General features: G+C 45.8%; 1 protein-coding gene across 1 annotated transcript in view; it reads left to right on the top strand.

The window, feature by feature from the left end:
* LOC142312908 (uncharacterized) overlaps window positions 1–23,776 on the top strand; it is a 171,318-nt gene that overhangs the window by 15,104 nt on the left and 132,438 nt on the right. Inside the window, 1 exon segment of the mRNA XM_075351895.1 lies at window positions 20,553–20,562. Coding sequence (XP_075208010.1) covers window positions 20,553–20,562 — 10 coding nt within the window.

Below are 23,776 nucleotides of genomic sequence, written 5' to 3' on the forward strand. Positions count from 1 at the left end.
TATCCTAGATTAGCTGCGCTGTGGGTTGTAGACACCGCCTCATGCTACCTGTTAAGGGTGCTTTACACGCTGCGACATCGCTAGCGATCTCGTTAGCGATTTGAGACGCCAGATCGCAGATAAGATTTGCCGAGATCGCACATAGGTCATGTTTTGTAACGGCGGTCACATGTGCGATCTCTGCAAATCGTATGTGCGATCTGGTGTTACATTGCTAACGAGATCGCTAGCGATGTCGCAGCGTGTAAAGCACCCTTAAGAGTCAGAGCAATGACAAAATTCTAAAATGGGCCAAAACAACAGCCAAAAAGAGTGAGAACAGAGAAATGGTCTGCGGTCACCACCTACAGAACCACTCCTTTATAGGGGGTGTCTTGCTAATTGCTTATCATTTCTATAATTTACACAACAGCAGGAAAAACTGATTCACAATCGGTGTTGCTTCATAACTGGACAGGTTGATTTAATAGAAGTCGGATTGACTTGGAGTTACATTGTGTTGTTTAAGGGTTTGTGCGCACACTACTGTACAGTTTTTTGTTGTCACCTGAAAAAGCACCTTGTGGCAGAAAAACGCAAGACAAGCCTAACTGTGCATGCGTTGAACACGTATTTCCGCTCCTGCTTACCCGAACCCTAGTTTTATTCCTTGCCACCAGAAATAGCAGAATAGGAGTTCCAACGCATGTTCTGACACATGTACAGTTAGGTTTCATGCTCTGCCCGAAGCAGGGCAGAGAAATGTGCGCTTGCGCAAGCTGCAATGTGCCTGTGTAGGCGTGAGATTTCATTTGGTTTTGTGGATGAGCACGTCATCCACATCAATCACATTGGAGGATGGCTATGCACAGCGGAGAGGAGGGACAGGAGCTGCTGCAATGATGCTCATTGGACCGGACCGGTCAGATCTGCATACAGCATGGGAGAAATTCAAAAGGGTTTTTGGGGGATATGCAAGGCGGAGAGGACATAATACACAACTTTTTAGAATCCATTACAGAGGCTGAGTAAGATGTGATATTAGTTCATACATGAAAAAGCTGGTGACAGGTTCCCTTTAATCAAGAATCTGCAAAAACACTAGTGCATGCACTCATCATCTGCCGCCTCCTCGAATACTGCAACTTCCTGCTCTATGACTTCCCTTCCAGCATTCTTACACCCCTCCAATCTAGTCTAAACTCTCCTGCCTGACTAATCAACTTGTCCCCCCAGTATTCCCCGGCCTCTCCTATCTGCCAATCCCTTTACTAGCTTCTCATTGTCCGAAGGCGCTAATTCAAAACCCTAACCATGACATACAATGCTATCTTCAATTTGTCTCTTCCATACATCTGTGACCTAGACTCCTGATAGTGAACTGAACGCAACGTCCGATCCTCACAAGATTTCCTTCTCACCTCTTATCTTATCTTCTCTTTTCACAATACAAGATTTCTCCAGTTTATCCCCCATACTCTGTAACACTCTACCCCAACATATCAGACTCTTGCCTACCCTGGAAACCTTCAAAAGGAACCTGAAGACCTACCTTTTCCAACAACCCTGCAATCTGCAGTAGCCCTCAGTCTACTATACCGCTGCACAACCAGCTCTACCCTCACCTAGTTTATCTTCACCCATCCCTTGTAGATTGTGGATAGGGTTCTTTCTCCTCTACCAGTCAGTGTCTTGTTGTCATGGTTCTGATCCGTGGTGCTCTGCTCTCAAGCAGAGCCAGTGGTTTGAACAAATTATTAAACAACATTTATGCAAGTACCTGGATGAGAATGAAGTTATTAAACAGAGCCAGCATGGGTTTGTAACTAATAAGTCATGTCAGACTAACTTAATTTCCTTCTATGACAGAAACACTGACTGGGTGGATCAGGGAAATGCAGTAGATATAGTATAACTTGACTTCAGCAAAGAATTTGACAAAGTATCTCATACAATCCTTATTGAAAAATGACCAAGTGTGGAATGGACAAGGCAACTGTTAGATGGATTCGTAACTGGCTTAGTGATGGGAGTCAAAGAGTGGTCATAAATGGCTGCACATCCAGTTGGAAGACTGTCTCAAGTGGGGTACCACAGGGCTCTGTCCTGGGCCCCGTGTTGTTCAACATCTTTATCAATGATTTAGATGGAGGAATTAAGGGTAAACTGATTAAATTTGCTGATGACACAAAGCTAGGATGAATAACTAATACTAGAAAATAGAGAGAGAATTAAACAAGTTGGAACAATGGGCAGCAACTAATAGAATGGTTTTTAACACACGAGAAATGCTGTTCTTGGCAAGAATTATGAAAAGAGCATATACAGCATGGGAGGAATAGAGCTATCCAACAGCATGTGTGAAAAAGACTTAGGTATACTAATAGATCACAGACTAAACATGAGTCAACAGTGTGATGCAGCAGAAAAAAAGGCAAACACCATTTTAGGATGTATTAACAGAAGCATACATTCTAGATCATGTGAAGTCATTATCCCCCTTTACTCCTCTTTGGTCAGCCCTCATCTGGAATATTGTGTCCAGTTCTGGGCACCACATTTTAAAAAAGACATCAACAATCTGGAGCAAGTTCAGAGAAGAGTGACCATAATGGTGACTGGTCACCTATTAGACAGAGGAGACCTTATAACTGTCTACAAATATCTTAAAGGCTGTCACACTGTGTAGAGGGATCAGTTTTATTCTCATTTTTCCAAGGAAAGACTAGAAGCAAGGGGATGAAACTGATGGGGAGGAGACACAGATTAGATATTAGAAAAAACTTTTTAACAGTGAGGGTGATCAACGAGTGGAACAGGCTGCCACAAGAGGTGGTGAGTTCTCCTTCAATGGAAGTCTTTAAACAGAGGTTGGATGGACATCTGTCAGGGATGATTTAGTGAATCCTGCTTTGAGCAGGGGGTTGGACTAGATGACCCAGGAGGTCCATTCCAACTCTACCATTCTATGATTCTGTTTGGTATTTTGCGCTGGTGGATGGGAGGTTTCCCTTCCTCGGTTCCTGCACTGGTGTTGGGAGGGGCCTCTCTCCAGGAGCCTCATTCCGGGTGATTACTCAGCTTCATTAGGGAGCTACCTCACCCAGAACTCCGCCGGTTGTAGTTCCTGTGTGCAATAAGTGCTCTGGCTCCCGCTTGTGCTTTGTCTTGTCCTCCTACCCCGGACCTGTTGTTACTCTTCTCCTTCCATGTCCCTGACTCTGACGTTCCCCGACTCCTGACCTCCGGCTTGTACCCTGACCTCGGCTCCCCTTTTCCCCAGTGTACCTTATGTGACTTCCTGGCTTCTAACCTCTGGCTTGTAGCCTGACCTCGGCTCCGCTTCCCTCCAGTGTACCTTACGTGACTTCCCGGCTTCTGACCTCGACTTGCTTCATCCCTGTGTTCTATATGTGACCTTCTGGCTCCTGACCTCTGGTTTGTTTCACTTCCCTGTCACTAGTTACATCTGGTGACACCTAGTGGTAGTTTGTCACACTTGTAATATTTATGATTATTGTACCTGTTTTCATTCTGTATATCACTTTTCACAATAAATAAAAGGTAATTTAATAATAATTTGTCTGTGCACTCAGGTTAATGTAGCGCCCCTGAAGCCATCAGGGTGCTACAAGGTTTTGCATCCCCACCAAGATGCACGGCCTACCCTTTTAGGTACCCAGAACCCCAGTGCCGGTGCCACCAAAAACCCAGGTAATCCCAATTTTCCCCAACAATCCCCCATACAATGGTACTTAGCTAGGGTGGGACCATGGATGGTCGCCTAGAGGTGGAGCCACTCTAGTCCACTAGTGGACCAGGTGGGAGGGGCAGACTGTGGAGAGTAGTCAGGACACAGGAAGTCAGTAGTCAGTCTAACTAAGACAGAACGTGTGTGACTGTTGAGTAGTGACTGTGGAAGTGTAAAGGTGGAAGTGAAGTGACACCCTGACTTGGGTTAACGGTAACCTGGTACCCAGGAGAGGTGTTTTCTGGTGAAGTGTGGTGGAGTACTCCCGAAACTACACACCGACGGGGTACAGGACCCTAGAACAGGAAAGAGCTATAAGCTGACCTGTTAACACTTGCACAGCAAAGGGGACCATCAAGGACCTTGCTGACCCTAAAGAATCCGAAGACTCAGTAGCAAAGAGAGAGCCGGGGACAGGACCAGAGCCTCCCGCCCCACAGGGTTCACGCTACCATCAGGCGGACAGAGGTGGACAAACCACAAACCGGGGACCCTCAGTGTTCTATACCACGGGGACCCACTTACCAGAGACATGTGCAGGGGAAGAAGGTACCAGAGAACCAGACTGACACTGGTACGAAGGGGACCTGGAGGCGAAACCAGCCGACCTCAGGCAACCAGATAACACCTCAAGGAACAGTGAGTAAAACCAGTTGCACTGAATACCTGTCTGGACTCCTTCTTCCGACGTCCACTGTACCATACACCTGCTGGGGCAATACCCTACTTGCGGAGGGACTACCATACTAGCTGCTATACCATCAGCCCAAGTAGAGACACTGGAGTGGCGGCTCCCTACACTTAGCCGCAACACCGCAAGTGGCGTCACAAATAACTTTATTCACAAATCCCCTGTAAATATCCCCATTACAAAAAGGGCCCAGGGCACGGAACTGGGTAACGACCACCATCGTGACATTCCCAATAGAGACACTGCCCGGAACCGAGTACCCCATATCCTTGGGTGCTACAACCCTTTTTCCTGGCGTCACGAAGAGGATTGAACTGGACCCGGTCAAACCGGGTGACGTGTGCCTTAAAAGTTGTATTATATGGACTGAACTTTATTGTTTGAAAAACTGATGCCATTTTGTTGTGAAAAATAACTGCGTCACAGCAGACCAAAAGGTGCGAAAAGAAAAGCCCTGCCCCCTGGGAGTATCTGGAATGTAAAACAAAACCGGAAGCAGGGGGCCTGGAGGCCCTGCACCAGAATGCCTCCAGGACTGTTACTGACAACATGTCTGCTCCAGGGGATCGTGCCAGTGTCCCAGTTCAACCAGGGACCTGGACCGCGGAAAGGCTAGAGGCAGAGGTCCAGCCGCTGTGCTGGACTCTGCAGGCGGAACACTTGCAGCGAGTCGAGGAGTGGAAGGCGGAGATGTTGGAGGTGGTGGCAGCCATTCGGGCCCAAGAGAGAGATGCGCCACTTAACCAGGCTGCACCAATCCAGCTACCGGGATCCGTCCTCGACCAGGCCGTGTCACCGCCGAAGAGACCAGAAGTGGTCGCATCACCTTCTCCACTGGAGAAGGTCACAGTGTTGCCAGCATCCCCTGCCAGACCAGAAGCGGTCGCATCACCTTCTCCACTGGAGAAGGAGCAAGCACCATCTGTTCCAGTGATGATCGCCCAGGCTACCACGTTATCGGGAGCCACGGAGGAGGCCGCCGCCAGTTATGACAACCATCCCCAGGTACTGTGCATCCACTTCAGCACCAGTCCCTCAGCTGCCACAAGGAGGCAGTGCCAGTGCACGAGACCAGTGCACACAGAATCTCAGTGATGATCCCGGGAGGCCAAGTGAACCTGATGGCCCCTACCCAGCACCCTGGTAGCTAAAACCTTATATGCTACTAGTTTGTTACTGTTGACTGTTCCAGTAAATGTTGCTTAAACCTGCCCTTTTTGAATATTTTGCAAATGGACTGTTCCAGATTGCCAAGTTACCAGTTTTGAAATGTTTTTTATATAAAAAATGGACCCAGGCTGCAGGACTGGCAGCAGCCAACACAAACTTGTGTCATTGTACATAGTTGCACCAGTTGTGCCCCACCAGCGTACACCCATCCAGCAGACATTGCTGTGTGCACCGCCACCAGGAGAGGCCAGGTGCAGGAAAGGTCCGCAGCAGGGGCAGCCAGGACCTGGTCACCAGTGAAAGCGGTGACCTGCCTCCTTAGCAAGGGTTCTGAGACCAGAATCTTTGGGTCGTGGGTGCAGGGAGGGATACCCAGGTAGAAACGTTCAATTACTAAAGTATACAGCCGCACTCTGAAAAATGCAAACATTAACTATAGCAGTTTTGGTACTGCATTACTACTATTGAAACTATGTTTAAAAAATGAGATGCTTGGCTTTTAAATTAACCAATTCATGTGAGCCCGACAGCCAAAGACAAGGCGTATCTCTTAGCCAGGACCCTATTTTAATACGCCTCTATCCAGTTTAAAAAAAAACTACAAGTTATGGGCAGCTAAAATGAAAATGGAAACGCCCTACTTTCTAGCCAGGTGGGCATGCTTTGCCACATAACATTGCTTGAAATGAGCTGACACTCTCATGTCCATAGCCACCACCTTCCTCAAGCTAGGATATTTGTGAAAGAAATGTTGCACAGTTAAATTTAGGACATGGGTCATGCAGGTACCATGAGCCAGGGTAGACTTGGCCAAGGAGCAGAGGAGAATATGCCACCTGGGCCAATCCACTAGCAGCTATATAGGAAAACACTATAGCACTGTGTTTAGCACCATACCTTATGTTGGCCTGACCGTATCAAATTATAGCAGACATGGCCACATCTACTAGAGTAAAGTCATACCGCGGACCTGGCGCTACCCTCTCCTTGTTGGAGAAGATCTCTAAGCAACAGTGTGGATTGGATAGAAGAAAAAATGAGTGCACATGTTTCTTGGAGGTGCTAAGTGATTTTGGTTGGTTGCAGGTCTGTGTCAGTGCGTATGGATCGGTTTGTGAAATTAATTCGGTGACCTGTTGCTGTATGGTAAGTTCCTCTGTCTGCTGGGCTATTGCCTTTTATTCCCTGTCCAAATGATGATGGTTCCAAATGTCTTTGTTTTCTCTTCTTGATTCGCTCCTCTTTAGGTGTTTTTTATTTTCCCATTTTGGTCTGACCTATTACATTCTGGGTTGGGGTTTCTACATTTACATTTCACTGCACTTCCTTGCTGTGAATACCTCTTGGTCAACTTGTGTTTAGGACTAGAGTTCCAGCCCTTCCACTTAGGGATTTAATAAATTATTTAATTTCTGCAGTGAGTCAGTTTGTTTTTCTTCCTCTTACCTATTTTAGGTTTCTGGAAGGTTTTACTTGATCTGCTTATTTGTAGCTCTTTTTAGCTTTCTCTCTCTACCTTATAAGAATGTGTTTCAGTTTTCTCAAATGGGGTTTTTGTATCTTTCTGCACATATTGCTCTCCCCTTGTTTGCAGTTTGTTGCCGGCTCTCCTCTGGTGCTTCAGGGGGTACGAGAAACCCCTCAATGGCCTTTTAGGGAGTCAGGTTCGAGGTGGTGTTTTGAGTTGTGCGGCTTGGGTCTTTCTAGTCTTGTGGCGTCTACCTGTAGTGGGTCTTCCCTTTCTCCATTACCCATGTGTGAGAATGTTTAAGTTCATAGAATCATATCAAACTAGAAGAGCTCCTAAGGTGCCAAAAAAAGAGAAACCCCCTACAAGCGGCAACATTTGAGAAACTAAAGCCCTCAAGGAATTAATCTAGAGGTGTACTAAGCATTTGAAACCCATGGCTGATTCACATAATTTTATAGTATAGGGCAAAAAATTATTTTTTTTTTTCCACTAAAATGTTGCTTTAGCCCAAGTTTTTAATTTTCAAAAAGGCCAATAGGAGAAAAAAGATTAATAATTCGACAATACCCAATATTTAGTCAGAAACTACTTTTCAGGCATAGTGCAATGATCAGAAGAGAAAATACCCCATATTGGAGTGCGGATTTTCCTAGAATGCTTTGCAGCTGCTATGTCACATTGGCAGAATCCCTGAGGTGCCAGAATAGCAGAAACCCTATAAGTAACCCTATTTCCCAAACTACTGCAGTGTTTGAAGAATAAAAAAAGGGCTGTGATTAAGGTGCTGCAAGAAGAGGCTACCAAGCTCCTCGCTTCTTCTCGCCCCACTACCTACAACACTGATTCTACTCCCTCTCACGGAGTCCCTCACCCTTGCTGTCACTATATAACTAATGTTTTTAAAGGGAACCTGTCACCTAGAATATGCGTTCTGACCTATCAGCAGATGCATGTGTGCCCTAATTACACCTCCCTACCCATCCCTGTGCTGTAAAATTGTATAATATGAAAGTAATAAAAAATGTTTTATTAGCTTCATATTTCGTATGTAAATAGCAGGGAATGTAGTCACAGGGGCGGCGCCTTGCCCTATGGACGTCTGCATATTTCCGTGGTATCACGCCCCTGTGGGCGTGATACCATGGAGCGATGTCCCCGTCGCTCATTGTATCCTGCGCACATTGCAGCAGGCTTCTTTTCCGGGTGTTCAATCGCCGGCTTCAGACGCGCACTGCACATGCGCAGTGCGCGTCTGAAACTGACAAGGAGAACCCGGAAGAGAAGCCTGCCGCAATGCTCGCAGGATAGAATGAGCGACGGGGACGTCCATGGATTACCAGGATCACCAGCTCCTCCTCACTATGTTCTACTCTATTGGCTTCAATGACAACATTTTCTCTTGGTTCTCCTCCTACTTCTCTGTTTGCTCCTGTATCTGTTTGCAGCTCTTCTTCCTCTCCTTTTCCCCTTACTATCGAGGTTCCTAAGGATTCAGTCCTAGGCCCCCTCTTCTTTTCTATACACTGCTCTATTGGACAAACCATTAGTATATTTGGTATGAATTAGCATGTTTATGACACCCAATTACATACCTCTTATGACATCACCCCCCAATTTAATACAAACTACCAGTGATTGTCTGTCTCTAACATCAATCCCTTCCTTAACACTAGAAGTCCCAGAAATTTCGAGCTCCCTGGGTTCCAAAGGTAGAAATGTTAAATGACCCCTCTCTGGGACTTCTAGTGTTAAAACTGAGTCTGTGAAAAACTATACTCCTTGTGTTTCCTCCCTTTTACTAACCTACCGAAACTTGAAAGTGACATTTCTGTGTGTAGTTCAACTGTAACTCTCAAGCAGAATGTCCGCTGTATTGAGGTCATATTTCATTCAGATCTCTCATTCACTCCCTGTATCCCATCACTTGCTCACTTCTGTCACCTGCACCTCAAAAACATCTCTGGAATTCGACCTTTTCTTACCTTTTACTGAAAAAAACACTTAGGGTATGTGCGCACGTTGCGTACTGCCGTGACAAATATTCTGCAGTGGTTTGGCATGTGCGCTTCAAATCGCTGCAGAAACACTGCGTAATGGATGCAATGTGTCTGCAGAATAGATGCCGATTTCATGCGCTCTGGATGCTGCCTCTCCCATAGACAGAGTGGGAGCAGCATCCAAAGCGCACGAAATAAGTGACATGTTTTTTTTGAGCGCAGCGATTTGGATCAAAATTTCAGCATGCAAATCTCTGCGCTCTCAAACGCAAGGTGTGGATGGATTATGCACAATCTTCATAGCTTGTGCTGGGGACGCAGGACACATCGCTTACGCTGCAGTGCAATATGCAAGGTAAGCGCATGAAATTTCGCAACGTGCGCACACAGCTCTACTCTTGCTCTGATTCATTCTTGCCTCAACTACTGCAACTATCTACTAAACAGTCTCCCTCTTACTGAACTTTCCCATCTCTAATCCATATGACGTTCAGCAGCCAGGATAATACTTCTATTCAACTGCTACACTGATGTCACCACCGTGTGTCGGTCATTGCAGTAGTTGCGAAGTCGCTACAGAATCCAATGTAAACCTATCACTCTAACACACAAGGTTATACACAGTTCTGCAGTGCTCTACATCTCCTCCCTCATCCCTGTCTACCACCCTACCCATCCTCTTCTTTGTTCTGCTAATAAACTAATACTAACATACTCTATTATCCGTATCTCTCACTTCCGTCTCCAGGACTTCTCTAATGCTGCACCAGTTTTCTGTGATGCACTACCACAGACAATCCAGTTAATTACCAGTATCAAGAGTTTCAAGTGTGCTGATAAAGACTCTGATTCTGCATCTGTCACTCAGACAGGTGTAGAGCATGATTGCTATTTCAGGTAGCCTATTGAGTCTAGCCTGGGGGTATAAAGGAAAGCTATCTCTGTCTAACCTTTGCCGGTGATAATTGTTTTTGCCTCATGGAAACATGTCCGGAATCCTTGTCCTCTAGCCTTTGGGCTTTTGCCTGTCTCTTTAGGTTTTTGTTTTACCTTTGAGCCTTTTTTTTTTTAATTTCCAGGAATGCTTTCAACAGCGTTTTTTCATTCCTTTATATCAGTTCTGTTCCCATGTTATACTGAGTCTGCAGCAATGCCTGATAAGTATTTTGCCCTCTTGGTCTGGGCTTGGTTGGGGCTGAATTTGCACTGAAGGGATTTCTGCTTTATTTATGCCTTTTCCTAAACCTGTGTTTGTGAATATTATCTTTTGTTTCTTGCTGGTGAATGAGTGCTTTTCCTGTACTATTTTGGGAGGGTGATTTATTCCCAGCAAGAAAGGGAGTTGTTACTCCCTGTCTGATCAGGATTTGTATTTTTGTATCTCATGTTTTTTTGTCGTTATGATCTTTTCTATTTCATTTACATTTAAATGTATTTGCACAAGAGTTCCTAAAATAGTGGGAGGAAGATCGTGTGATCTTTAAGGGATTTTTCATATTATAAGGTGTTGGTATTTTTTCAGGGTTTTTGCTGGCTGCAACCAGTAATCTATCCTAGAATTTTGTATCTAGCTAGCAGGGCCCCACTTTGCTTCTTCTATTTTAACCATTTGGGTGTTTGTTTTTTCTTACATCACCATCATTATATGTTAGGGGCTTTTTATTTTTCCTTTGGGGCTCTTCCAAGGCAAGTCAGGATTTCTCATTTCATCTTTGAGGTTAGCTACTTCTCCGGCGGTGACGAGGCATCTAGGTTGGTTAGGAACGCTCCACTGCTACGTCTAGCTGTGTTTGTATAGTCAGGGGATTGCATCCAGCTAAGTTTCCAACTACTCTTTGTGCATTATCATCAACCTTTTAATGGGATTTTTGTCAGATCTTTTTGCGGTCTCCTGACCATAACAGTTCTCTCTTCAACACACTCAGTAGCACTCTGTATCTGTACAAGTACCCTCCGAATTGTAAAGTGCTGCAGAATATTGCCACTGTAGAAAAAAAAATTATGCTTATTATTAATATCAATCTATTCAATCACAAAGACTAACTATATGCTTCAGTACTTCCCTATATATCACATTAACATTTGGAGTATTATTCACAGTCTTTCACTTTCACTCCCATTTTCAATGACCTCGAGCACACAACAGTAGTACAGCACAGATAAGGCTTTTTCTATTCTTATGTGAAATAAGATGTACACTCTGACCTCCTAGCTCTACAATGTACAAGACAAAAAATGTGTTCCTTGTCTGGCCCTCAACTTTTATACTGGCTGTGAATGCTCCCCCCTTCCCTCATTGGCTGTGGTAGACCATGTGATCTGACATGTAAAAATTTAGATACTTCGCACATAAAAATGGCCAGTTTTATGTGAGCCCACCAGCCAACGCCAAGGTGACCTCTTATTGTTGGGTCCCTATCAAACTAATGCCTCTCTTTGGGTTAAAAAAACCCTCTTATTTATGGGCGGACAGGAACCTGCTAATAACGAATGCACATGGTCTAAGTCTGAAGAGCAGGAGTGCTCAATCAGAAGGCATGACCCTATAATCCAGGGGTGGGCAATTAATTTTCCCATGGGGCCGCATGAGAAATTGGGATGGTTTTAGAGGGCCGGACTAATATAATTAACTCGGTTCTACATACATACATACATACATACATATACATACGAACACACATATATATACTGCGTGTGTATATAATATATATACACATACACACACTGTATACATACATACACACACAATACCCATATACTACATCACTACACCCGCCACATACTACACCTGTAATATACATCCCTATACACTACACCTGTAATAAACTACACCTCTATATACTATACCATTATATACTACATCACTACACCTCTATATACACCTGTAATATACATCACTATATACTACACCTGTAATAAACTGCAGCACTACACCCCTATATATTACACTTGTATTATACTACACCACTACACCCCTATATACACCTGTATTATACTACACTCGTATATACTACACCGGTATTATACTACACCCTTATATACACCTGTATTATACTACACCACTACACCCCTATATACACCTGTATTATGCTACACCCCTATATACACCTGTATTATACTACACCCCTATATACATCTGTATTATACTACACCACTACACCCCTATATACACCTGTATTATACTACACCACTACACCCCTATATACACCTGTATTATACTACACCCCTATATACACCTGTATTATACTACACCACTACACCCCTATATACACCTGTATTATACACCACTACACCCCTATATACACCTGTATTATACTACACCCCTATATACACCTGTATTATACTACACCACTATATACTACACCTGTATTATACTACACCAGTACCCCCCTATATACACCTGTATTATACTACACCAGTACACCCCTATATACACCTGTATTATACCACACCCCTATATACACCTGTATTATACTACACCAGTACACCCCTATATACGCCTGTATTATACTACACCAGTAAACCCCTATATACACCTGTATTATACTACACCAGTACACCCCTATATACACCTGTATTATACTACACCACTACACCCCTATATACACCTGTATTATGCTACACCCCTATATACACCTGTATTATACTACACCCCTATATACACCTGTATTATACTACACCACTACACCCCTATATACACCTGTATTATACTACACCACTACACCCCTATATACACCTGTATTATACTACACCCCTATATACACCTGTATTATACTACACCACTACACCCCTATATACACCTGTATTATACACCACTACACCCCTATATACACCTGTATTATACTACACCCCTATATACACCTGTATTATACTACACCACTATATACTACACCTGTATTATACTACACCAGTACCCCCCTATATACACCTGTATTATACTACACCAGTACACCCCTATATACACCTGTATTATACCACACCCCTACACACACCTGTATTATACTACACCCCTATATACACCTGTATTATACTACACCAGTACACCCCTATATACGCCTGTATTATACTACACCAGTAAACCCCTATATACACCTGTATTATACTACACCAGTACACCCCTATATACACCTGTATTATACTACACCACTACACCCCTATATACACCTGTATTATACTACACCAGTACACCCCTATATACACCTGTATTATACTACACCAGTACACCCCTATATACACCTATATTATACTACACCCCTATATACACCTGTATTATACTACACCAGTACACCCCTATATACACCTATATTATACTACACCCCTATATACACCTGTATTATACTACACCAGTACACCCCTATATACACCTGTATTATACTACACCACTACACCCCTATATACACCTGTATTATACTACACCAGTACACCCCTATATACACCTGTATTATACTACACCAGTACACCCCTATATACACCTATATTATACTACACCCCTATATACACCTGTATTATACTACACCAGTACACCCCTATATTATACTACACCCCTATATACACCTGTATTATACTACACCAGTACACCCCTATATACACCTGTATTATACTACACCACTACACCCCTATATACACCTGTATTATACTACACCAGTACACCCCTATATACACCTGTATTATACTACACCAGTACACCCCTATATACACCTATATTATACTACACCCCTATATACACCTGTATTATACTACACCAGTACACCCCTATATTATACTACACCCCTATATACACCTGTATTATACTACACCAGTACACCCCTATATACACCTGTATTATACTACACCACTACACCCCTATATACACCTGTATTATACTACACCACTACACCCCTATATAGTTACATAGTAGTTACATAGTTACTTAGGTTGAAAAAAGACCTAGGTCCATCTAGTTCAACCTTCCTCCACCAGTTCAACATTTGGTCACTAAGTCATTTATAACCAACAATGCTGTGTGTATTGAGGAAATAATCCAGCCCTTTTTTAAAAGCTGTTATAGTGTCTGCCATTACTACCTCTTGTGGTAGGGCATTCCACAGTCTGACTGCTCTAACTGTAAAGAACCCTTTCCTATTTAGCTGCCGGAATCGCTTTTCTTCCACTCGCAGTGAGTGCCCCCTGGTCCTTAGTATTGTCTTTGGAAGAAATAAGTCATGTGCCAGTCCTTTATATTGACCACACATGTATTTATACATATAAATGAGATCTCCTCTGAGACGTCTTTTTTCTAAGCTAAACATATCTAACTTTTTCAACCTCTCATCATATGGAAGGCCTTCCATTCCTTGTAAGGCTATGTGCGCACTAGAGCTTTTTACCTGCGGATTTACCCGCGGATTTGCCCCGGAAATTTCTTGAGAAATGTCTGCAATCTTTGTGCAGACATTTCCCATGAAATTCAATGAGAAAAAAAAAAGCTGTGCGCACTGTGCGGATTTTTCTCAAGAAAATTTCTTGAGAAAATTTTCTCGAGAAACTTTCTTGAGAAAATGTGCATGTCCATTAATTTCCGCAGGTACCTGCGGTATTCCGGGGGTATTCCGCAGGTAGCAATGATGTGCGGTATACCACCGGAATAGCCGCGAATTACCTGCGGGAATGCTCATCGCTGCCTGCGGTTTTGCAGGAAGCGATGTCATTATGCCAGGAAGAGGAAGCGGAGCAGAGTAAACACAGACGTCACACTCCCTGGACGCCGCACAGAAGCACTTCCGTGCGACCTCCAGGTGTCTGTGCAGTCTGTGTCCTGCTCCGGCCTCGCGGCTGCCTGCACTGCAGGGTGTCAGTGTCTGCCCGCAGTATCGGCAGCTTGTCACGCTGCAGCGCAGGCAGACACTGACACAGGCAGACACTGACACTGCACTGCAGGGTGTCAGTGTCTGCCCGCAGTGTCAGCAGCCTGTCACGCGGCAGCGCAGGCAGACACTGACACAGGCAGACACTGACACTGCACTGCAGGGTGTCAGTGTCTGCCCGCAGTGTCAGCAGCCTGTCACGCGGCAGCGCAGGCAGACACTGACATCCTGCAGTGCTGGGAGCCGCGGGGATGACGATCGCTGCTGTCAGGAGGTGAGATCATTACCTGCTGTGACGATCTCCTGCCTCCTGACGTCAGCGCTGTCACTGCTGTCTATGCCCGTCTCGCGAGCGGCCCGAGACTGTCATTAGCGGTGACGTCACGGGCTCTCGCGATACTTCTGACAACGCGGCGGGCATAGAAGTCAGTGACAGCGCTGACATCAGCAGTACAGGAGATGATCACAGAAGGTAATGATCTCATCTATGCTCCTGATGGCAGCGCTCGTCATCCCCTGCAGTGACCTGAGCTGACCTATTGATGTTAGCTCAGGTCACTGCATTGCTCTCCCAGCCAATGGGGAACATTCTGTTCTTCATTGACTGGGACAGCGACTATTGTATGGATCGCCGTGGGACCCCCCTTCCTTATTGGATTACGCCGGACGTGGATTGATTGTTCTTTTCAATAAATTGGTTAAAGAGGCTATGTGGGGAGTGTTTTTTCAAATAAAACTTTTTTTGTTGTCTATTTTTTAATTATTACTGACTGGGTTGGTGATGTCGGGTATCTGATAAACGCCTGACCTCACCAACCCCAGGGCTTGATGCCAGGTGACATTACACATCTGGCATCAACCCCATATATTACCCCGTTTGCCAACGCACCAGGGCGCGGGATGAGCTGGGGCAAAGCGCCAGGATTGGCACGTCTAATGGATGCGCCACTTCTGGGGCGGCTGCGGCCTGCTATTTTTAGGCTGGGGAGTGTCCAATAACAGTGGACCTCCCTAGTCTGAGAATACCAGACCCCAGCTGTCCGCTTTACCTTGGCTGGTGATCCAATATGGGGGGGACCGCACGTTTTTTGTTTTAAATTATTTATATAATTTAAAATAACAGCGTGGGGTGCCCACTGTTTTGGATTATCAGCCAAGGTGAAGCTGCCAGCGGTGGTCTGCAGGCTGCAGCCGTCTGCTTTACCCTAGCTGGCTACAAAAAATGGGGGGACCTCACGTCGTTTTTTTTTAATTATTTATTTATTTTATGGCTAAATACAAGGCTAAGCACCCTTTAGTGCCACATGAAAGTCACTAAAGGGTGCCAGCTTAGAAAATGCAGGGAGGTGGAACATTATATAGGTTTTTCTCATCTATCTATCTAGCACTCTATCTATCTATCTCTCTATCTATCTATCTATCCCTCTATCTATCCATCTATCCCTCTATCTATCTATCCATCTATCCCTCTATCTATCTATCTATTCATCTATTCATCTATCTATCTATCCCTCTATCTATCTATCTATTCATCTATCCATCTTTCCCTCTATCCATTATCTGTCTATCGATTATCTTTATTATTTATTGCAGGGACAAACCTGCGGTAAATCCGCGGTAAATCCGCGGCAAATCCGCGGCAAATCCGCGGCAAAACCGCATGCGGATTTGGTGCGGATTTTTTCCGCAGGTCCGGAAATCTTTCACTGGCAGAAGTTTCTCAAGAAATTTTCTTGAGAAACTTCACATTTCTAGTGCGCACATAGCCTAATAGTCTAGTTGCCCGCCTTTGAACTGCCTGCCTCTAACTTCTGAATGTCCTTTTTAAAATGTGGAGCCCAAAACTGGTTCCCATATTCCAGATATGGCCTTACAAGTGATTTATAGAGGGGTAACAATACGTTGGGATCACGGGATCTAATCTCTCTTTTTATACACCCTAAAATCTTGTTTGCTTTAGCAGCTGCTGCTTCACATTGAGTGCTGCTGCTCAGCTTATTTGTAATAAGAATACCCAAGTCCTTCTCCTGTTCTGTAGTCCCGAGTTTACTTCCATTTAATGTATATGCAGCTATAGGATTACTCCGTCCTAGGTGCATTACTTTACATTTATCAACATTAAATCTCATTTGCCAAGTATCTGCCCATTCTGACATCTTATCCAGATCTTTTTGTATATTGTACTATCAAGGTCAGTTTTTAATATCCTACATAGTTTGGTGTCATCAGCAAAGACTGACACTTTACTATCAATCTCATCCACAAGGTCATTAACACTAGAACTACTGAGGTAGTCATTTTGACTACTTTGCACCATGTATTTCTATATAGGTGTCACGAGTCCAGTAGTTCTAGTGTTAATAAAGAGATTAAAAAGAATCGGTCCTAGCACAGATCCCTGCGGCACCCCACTGCTGACTGCAGCCCATTTAGAGAATGTACCATTTATGACTACTTTTTGTTTCCTATCTTTTAGCCAATTCCTTACCCAGTTGCATATAGTTTCCCCTAGTCCTTGCTTCTGGAGTTTTAGTATAAGGCTATTATGTGGTACAGTATCAAATGCTTTTGCAAAGTCCAAATAAATCACATCAGCTGCATTACCAATATCCAGGTTTGCACTTACCTCCTCATAGAACCCCAACAGGTTGGTTAGACACGACTTATCGTTCATGAATCCATGCTCTTTGTCAGTTATTATATTATTTTCTGCAATATATTTTTGCATGTCATCCCTTAAAATGCCCTCAAAAACTTTGCAAACTACTGATGTCAGACTTACTGGACGGTAGTTGCCTGGATCTACCCTCTTACCTTTCTTAAATATCGGTACCACATCAGCAATCCTCCAATCCTGAGGCACCAACCCTGTTACAAGCGAGTCTAAAAAGATGAGATACAGCGGTCTGTCGATAATGGAGCTCAATTCCCTCAATATTCGTCGATGAATGCCATCTGGCCCTGGGGATTTGTCAATGTTTAGTTTACTAAAGAGAGCTTTACACGCTACGACATCGCTAATGCGAACTCGTTGGGGTCACGGAATTGGTGACGCACATCCGGCCGCATTAGCGATGCCGTTGCGTGTGACACCTATGAGCGATTTTGCATCGTTGCAAAAACGTGCAAAATCGCTCATCGGTGACATGGGGGTCCATTCTCAAAAATCGTTACTGCAGCAGTAACGAGGTTGTTCCTCGTTCCTGCGGCAGCACACATCGCTCCGTGTGACGCCGCAGGAACGAGGAAGCTCTCCTTACCTGCCTCCCGGCCGCTATGCGGAAGGAAGGAGGTGGGTGGGATGTTCGTCCCGCTCATCTCCGCCCCTCCGCTTCTATTGGGCGGCGGTTCAGTGACGCAGCTGTGACGTCGCTGTGACGCTGAACGAACCGCCCCCTTAGAAAGGAGGCGGGTCGCCGGTCACAGCGACGTCGCCGGGCAGGTAAGTATGTGTGACATGTCTGGGCGATGTTGTGCGGCAAGGGCACAACAGATGGGGGCGGGTACCCACGCTAGCGATATCGGTACCGATATCGCAGCGTGTAAAGTAGCCTTTAGACGTAGGCGTACTTCTTCTTGTGTTAAATTAATTATATCGGGTGGTGACCTTTGATTTTTCTCTTGTTGAATGTTCCTTGGTGAACACAGATGAGAAATGCCTATTTAATATCTCAGTCTTTTGTTTGTCCTCTATAACTAACTTGTTATTATATTTTAAGGGGCCAATACTATCCTTTGTTTTCCTTTTGGCATTACTGTATTTATAAAAGATTTTGGGATTTATTTTAATGTCATTGGCGATTTTGTTTCAGTAGCTAGTTTTGCTTGTTTGATTTCTTTTTTGCATTTCCTAATAATATCTTTATACTCCTGAAATGCTATTTCTGTATTCTCAGCCTTTAAGATTTTAAACACCCTTTGTTTTTGTTTTATTATACTTTGAACAGTCTTATTTATCCATAGTGGTTTCTTTTTATTCCTGGACATCTTATTACCAGAGGGTATAAGCTTTTTACAAAACTCTAGCAGTATATCCTTAAACTTACCCCATTTATGTTCGGTATCCCCAGTTACCATGACTTTGTCCCAATCTACACATTTAAGCTCTTCCCTTAATTTGTTGAAATCAGCTTTCCTAAAATTCCAGGTTTTTGCATTTCCCCTTTGAAATGTTCTATTGAATATTACTTTGAAGCTTACACCTGTATTATACTACACCACTACACCCCTATATACACCTGTATTATACTACACCACTATACCCCTATATACACCTGTATTATACTACACCACTATACCCCTATATACACCTGTATTATTATTATTATTATTATTATTATTGTTTATTTATAGAGCACCATTGATTCCATGGTGCTGTACATGAGGGGGTTACATACAGAATACATGTACACGTTACAATAGACAGACTAGCACAGGGGGAAGAGGGCCCTGCCCTTGCGGGCTTACATCCTAAAGGATTTTGGGGAGGAGACAGTAGGTGGGGTGTAGGTGGGGCGGCAGCTCCGCACGGTGGTGGGGCGGCAGCTCCGCACGGTGGTGGGGCGGCAGCTCCGCACGGTGGTGGGGCGGCAGCTCCGCACGGTGGTGGGGCGGCAGCTCCGCACGGTGGTGGGGCAGCAGCTCCGCACGGTGGTGGGGCGGCAGCTCCGCACGGTGGTGGGGCGGCAGCTCCGCACGGTGGTGGGGCGGCAGCTCCGCACGGTGGTGGGGCGGCAGCTCCGCACGGTGGTGGGGCGGCAGCTCCGCACGGTGGTGGGGCGGCAGCTCCGCACGGTGGTGAAGCAGTGAGGTCATTGAAGGTTATAGGCATTTCTGAACAGATGAGTCTTTAGGTTCCGTTTGAAGCTTGCGAGTGTAGTAGATAGTCTGACGTGTTGAGGCAGTGAGTTCCAGGAGACTGGGGATGCTCGGGAGAAGTCTTGGAGTCGGTTGCATGAGGAGCGAATGAGAGAGGAGGATAGAAGGAGATCTTGGGAGGACCGGAGGTTACGTTTTGGAGTGTAGCGAGAGATTAGTTCAGAGATATATGGAGGAGACAGATTATGGATAGCTTTGTAGGTCAGTGTTAGTAATTTGAATTGGATACGGTGGAAGATTGGGAGCCAGTGGAGGGACTTGCAGAGAGGAGAAGCGGGGTGGTATTGAGGAGAGAGGTGGATCAGTCGGGCAGCAGAGTTAAGGATGGACTGGAGAGGGGCGAGTGTGTTAGCAGGGAGACCACAGAGGAGGATGTTGCAGTAGTCGATGCGGGAGATTATGAGGGCGTGCACTAGAATTTTTGTAGATTGGGGATTGAGAAAAGGGCGGATTCTGGAGATATTTTTGAGTTGAAAACGGCAGGAGGTGGTGAGGGATTGGATGTGCGGTATGAAGGACAGGGCAGAGTCAAAGGTCACTCCGAGGCACCGAACTTTGGGTGCTGGGGAGAGCGTGATGTTATTAATTGTAATGGATAGATCAGGTGGAGAGTGCAGGGGAGATGGAGGAAAGATGATCAGTTCAGTTTTGGCCATATTGAGCTTTAGGAAGCGAGAGGAAAAGAAGGAAGATATAGCAGATAGGCACTCTGGGATTCTGGACAGCAGAGATGTGACATCTGGACCAGAGAGGTAGATCTGAGTGTCATCAGCATATAGGTGGTACTGGAAGCCATGGGACTTTATGAGTTGTCCCAGGCCAAATGTATAGATAGAAAAAAGTAAGGGTCCCAGGACAGAGCCTTGAGGGACACCAACAGAGAGAGAACGGGATGAAGAGGTTGTGTGGGAATGGGAGACACTAAAAGTGCGGTTGGAGAGGTATGAAGAGATCCAAGAGAGAGCGAGGTCTCTGACACCAAGGGAAGAGAGGATCTGTAGTAGCAGGGAGTGGTCAACAGTGTCAAAGGCTGAGGATAGGTCTAGAAGTAGGAGTACAGAGAAGTGGTTGTTAGCTTTGGCGGTAAGTAAGTCATTTGTGATTTTAGTCAGGGCAGTTTCAGTGGAATGATGTGGACGGAAGCCGGACTGTAGGTTGTCAAAGAGAGAGTTAGAGGAGAGGTGGGAGGAAAGTTCAGCATGGACATGCTGTTCCAGGAGTTTTGAGGCAAGTGGGAGTAGCGATATGGGTCGATAGCTGGTAGTAGAGGTTGGGTCGAGGGAAGGTTTCTTTAGGATAGGTGTGACTGTTGCATGCTTAAAGGCAGAAGGGAAGGTACCAGTTGTTAGAGATAGGTTGAAGAGATGGGATAAGGCGGGAATAAGGATAGTGGTGAGGTTGGGGAGGAGGTGGGATGGGATGGGGTCAAGTGCGCATGTAGTGAGGTGCGCTTTTGAGAGAAGATGTGCAAGCTCTCCTTCGGTGATAGTGGGGAGGAAGTTTATGGGGGAGGGGCAGTGGTCTGTTATATAAAGGGGTTGTGGTGGTTCAGCAGAAAAGACTTGTCTGGTTTGGTCGATCTTTTCTTTGAAATATGTGGCAAATTCTTCTGCGGAGATGAGGGAGGTTGGAGGGGGCAGCGGTGGGCGAAGGAGGGAGGTAAAAGTGTTAAATAGCTGTTTGGGGTTGTGTGTTAAAGAGGATATGAGGTTTTTGAAGTAATTCTGTTTAGCCGAGGTAAGGGCCAAGCGAAATGTGTGAATTGCATTTTTGAATGTGGTGAAGTCTTCCTGGGAGTGCGTTTTCTTCCAGCGCCGCTCTGCGGCTCTAGACACTTGCCATAGTTTTTTAGTGAGGCTGTTGTGCCAGGGTTGTCTATTGATTCGTCTTGCTCTGCCGTTCACAAGAGGAGCGACTGAATCAATAGCTGATGTGAGAGTGGCGTTGTAGAAAATGGTGGCACTGTTTGTGTCGTGGAGTGAAGATATGGAGGACAGCGGTAGGATAGAGTCAGAAAGGGTGTGTATGTTGATGTGTGCAAGGTTTCTGCGGGGGTGTGATATGTGCTGGACAGGGGGGGCAGGTGAGGAGGACAGGGCTGAAAAGGTCAGCAGATGGTGGTCAGATAAGGGGAGAGGGGAGGTAGTGAGGTTAGATAGAGAGCAGAGACGGGTGAAGATAAGGTCTAGTGTGTGGCCATCTTTGTGGGTGGCAGAGGCGGACAACTGAGTTAGACCAAAAGATGAGGCGAGGGAGAGGAGTTTGGAGGCCGCTGACTGGCGGGTGTCAGTGGGGATGTTGAAGTCACCCATGATGATAGTGGGGATGTCAGCAGAGAGAAAGTGTAGAAGCCAGGCGGAGAACTGGTCGATAAAGGCAGTGGTTGGGCCCGGGGGTCTGTATATGACGGCCACTTGGAGGTTGGAGGGAGAGTAGATGCGGACAGAGTGCACTTCAAAGGAAGGCAGGACAAGGGAGGGTAGAGGTGGCATTGGGGTGAAGCTGCAGTTGTTAGAAAGGAGGAGGCCCACTCCTCCACCCTGTCTATTGCCAGGGCGAGGGGTGTGGGTGAAGTGGAGGCCGCCGTAGCACAGCGCAGCAGGGGAGGCAGTGTTGGATGGTGTCAGCCATGTTTCGGTGAGGGCCAGAAAGGATAGATTGCTAGAGATAAAGAGGTCGTGAATGAAGTGCAGTTTATTACAGATGGAACGGGCATTCCAGAGCGCTCCAGAGAGAGGGGGCTGCGGAGTGGCAGAGAGGGGAATGGATTTTATGTTGGAGAGGTTGCGGTAGTTACTACTAGATGGGGAGCGGTAGGGGGGTGATAAAGAGGAGTGTCCCATCTGTGGGGGTCCAGGATTGGGAGATATGTCGCCAGCAGCGAGGAGAAGTAGAGAAAGGGAGAGCAGGTGGGAGAAGGAGAGTGGACGGCCTGGTCTGCGCGATACTAGAAGCGATCTGCGGTTTAGGAGCAGGTCAGCAGATGAGGACAGGTGGGGAGGTAAGAGGGAAGGGGAGATGAATATTTGTTTGGAGAGTGCTGGGGTTTGGGGATAGCGAAGGAGAGTGAGGAGGAGTGGAGCAAAGACTGTGAGGGCGTAAGTGAACATGGTGTGAATTGGGTTTTCAAGTGGGAATAAGGGGGAAGGAGCAAAATGCAAGTGAAAGACACAGGTGTATATAGGGGTGTAGTATAATACAGGTGTATATAGGGGTGTAGTATAATACAGGTGTATATAGGGGTGTAGTATAATACAGGTGTATATAGGGGTGTAGTATAATACAGGTGTACATAGGGGTGTAGTATAATACAGGTGTATATAGGGGTTTAGTATTATACTACACCCCTATATACACCTGTATTATACTACACCACTACACCCCTATAAAACTACACCACTATATACTACACCCCCCCATATACCACACCTGTAAAACTACATTCCCATATACTATACCACTACACCCCAAATATTACCCCCCTTCACCCCGCCCGCCCCCCATTGTCCCCGCAGGTTACTAGTAACCACTCACCTGTCTCTTCTTATTGTCCCCTCCTCAGGCACCTCCGTACGAGCCCCCCCCTGAGCGGCTTCTCTTTTACATGCCCAGGCTGCGCCGATGCTGTATTCCTAGGAGCCCCCGCCGCTGCTTCTCTCCGTACGGGCCCCCGCCGGTGCAGCTTCTTCTCCTGCCGGGCGGGAACTTTTCAAATGACACACGCGCGCCGTACTGACGATATCAGGGCGCGCGTGTGTCACAGAGAAAAGTGTCGGGCAGGGAACAGAGGAGAGATTCCAGCGTTCCGCTGCCTACACTGTGCGGCGCTGCAGGATCTGTCCTCTGTTCCCTGCCCGGCACGCAGCGTGTGATGAGGGCAATCTGACCACGGGCCTCCCGGAGCCTGGTGCTCCGGACAACAGGTCAGATTGCCCTCATCAGTGACCGGCCAGCAAGGACGCCCTGAACTAGGCGGGCCGGATGTGGCCCGCGGGC

This window comes from Anomaloglossus baeobatrachus, chromosome 5, assembly GCF_048569485.1.
Source record: "Anomaloglossus baeobatrachus isolate aAnoBae1 chromosome 5, aAnoBae1.hap1, whole genome shotgun sequence".
Taxonomy (NCBI): Eukaryota; Metazoa; Chordata; class Amphibia; order Anura; family Aromobatidae; genus Anomaloglossus; species Anomaloglossus baeobatrachus.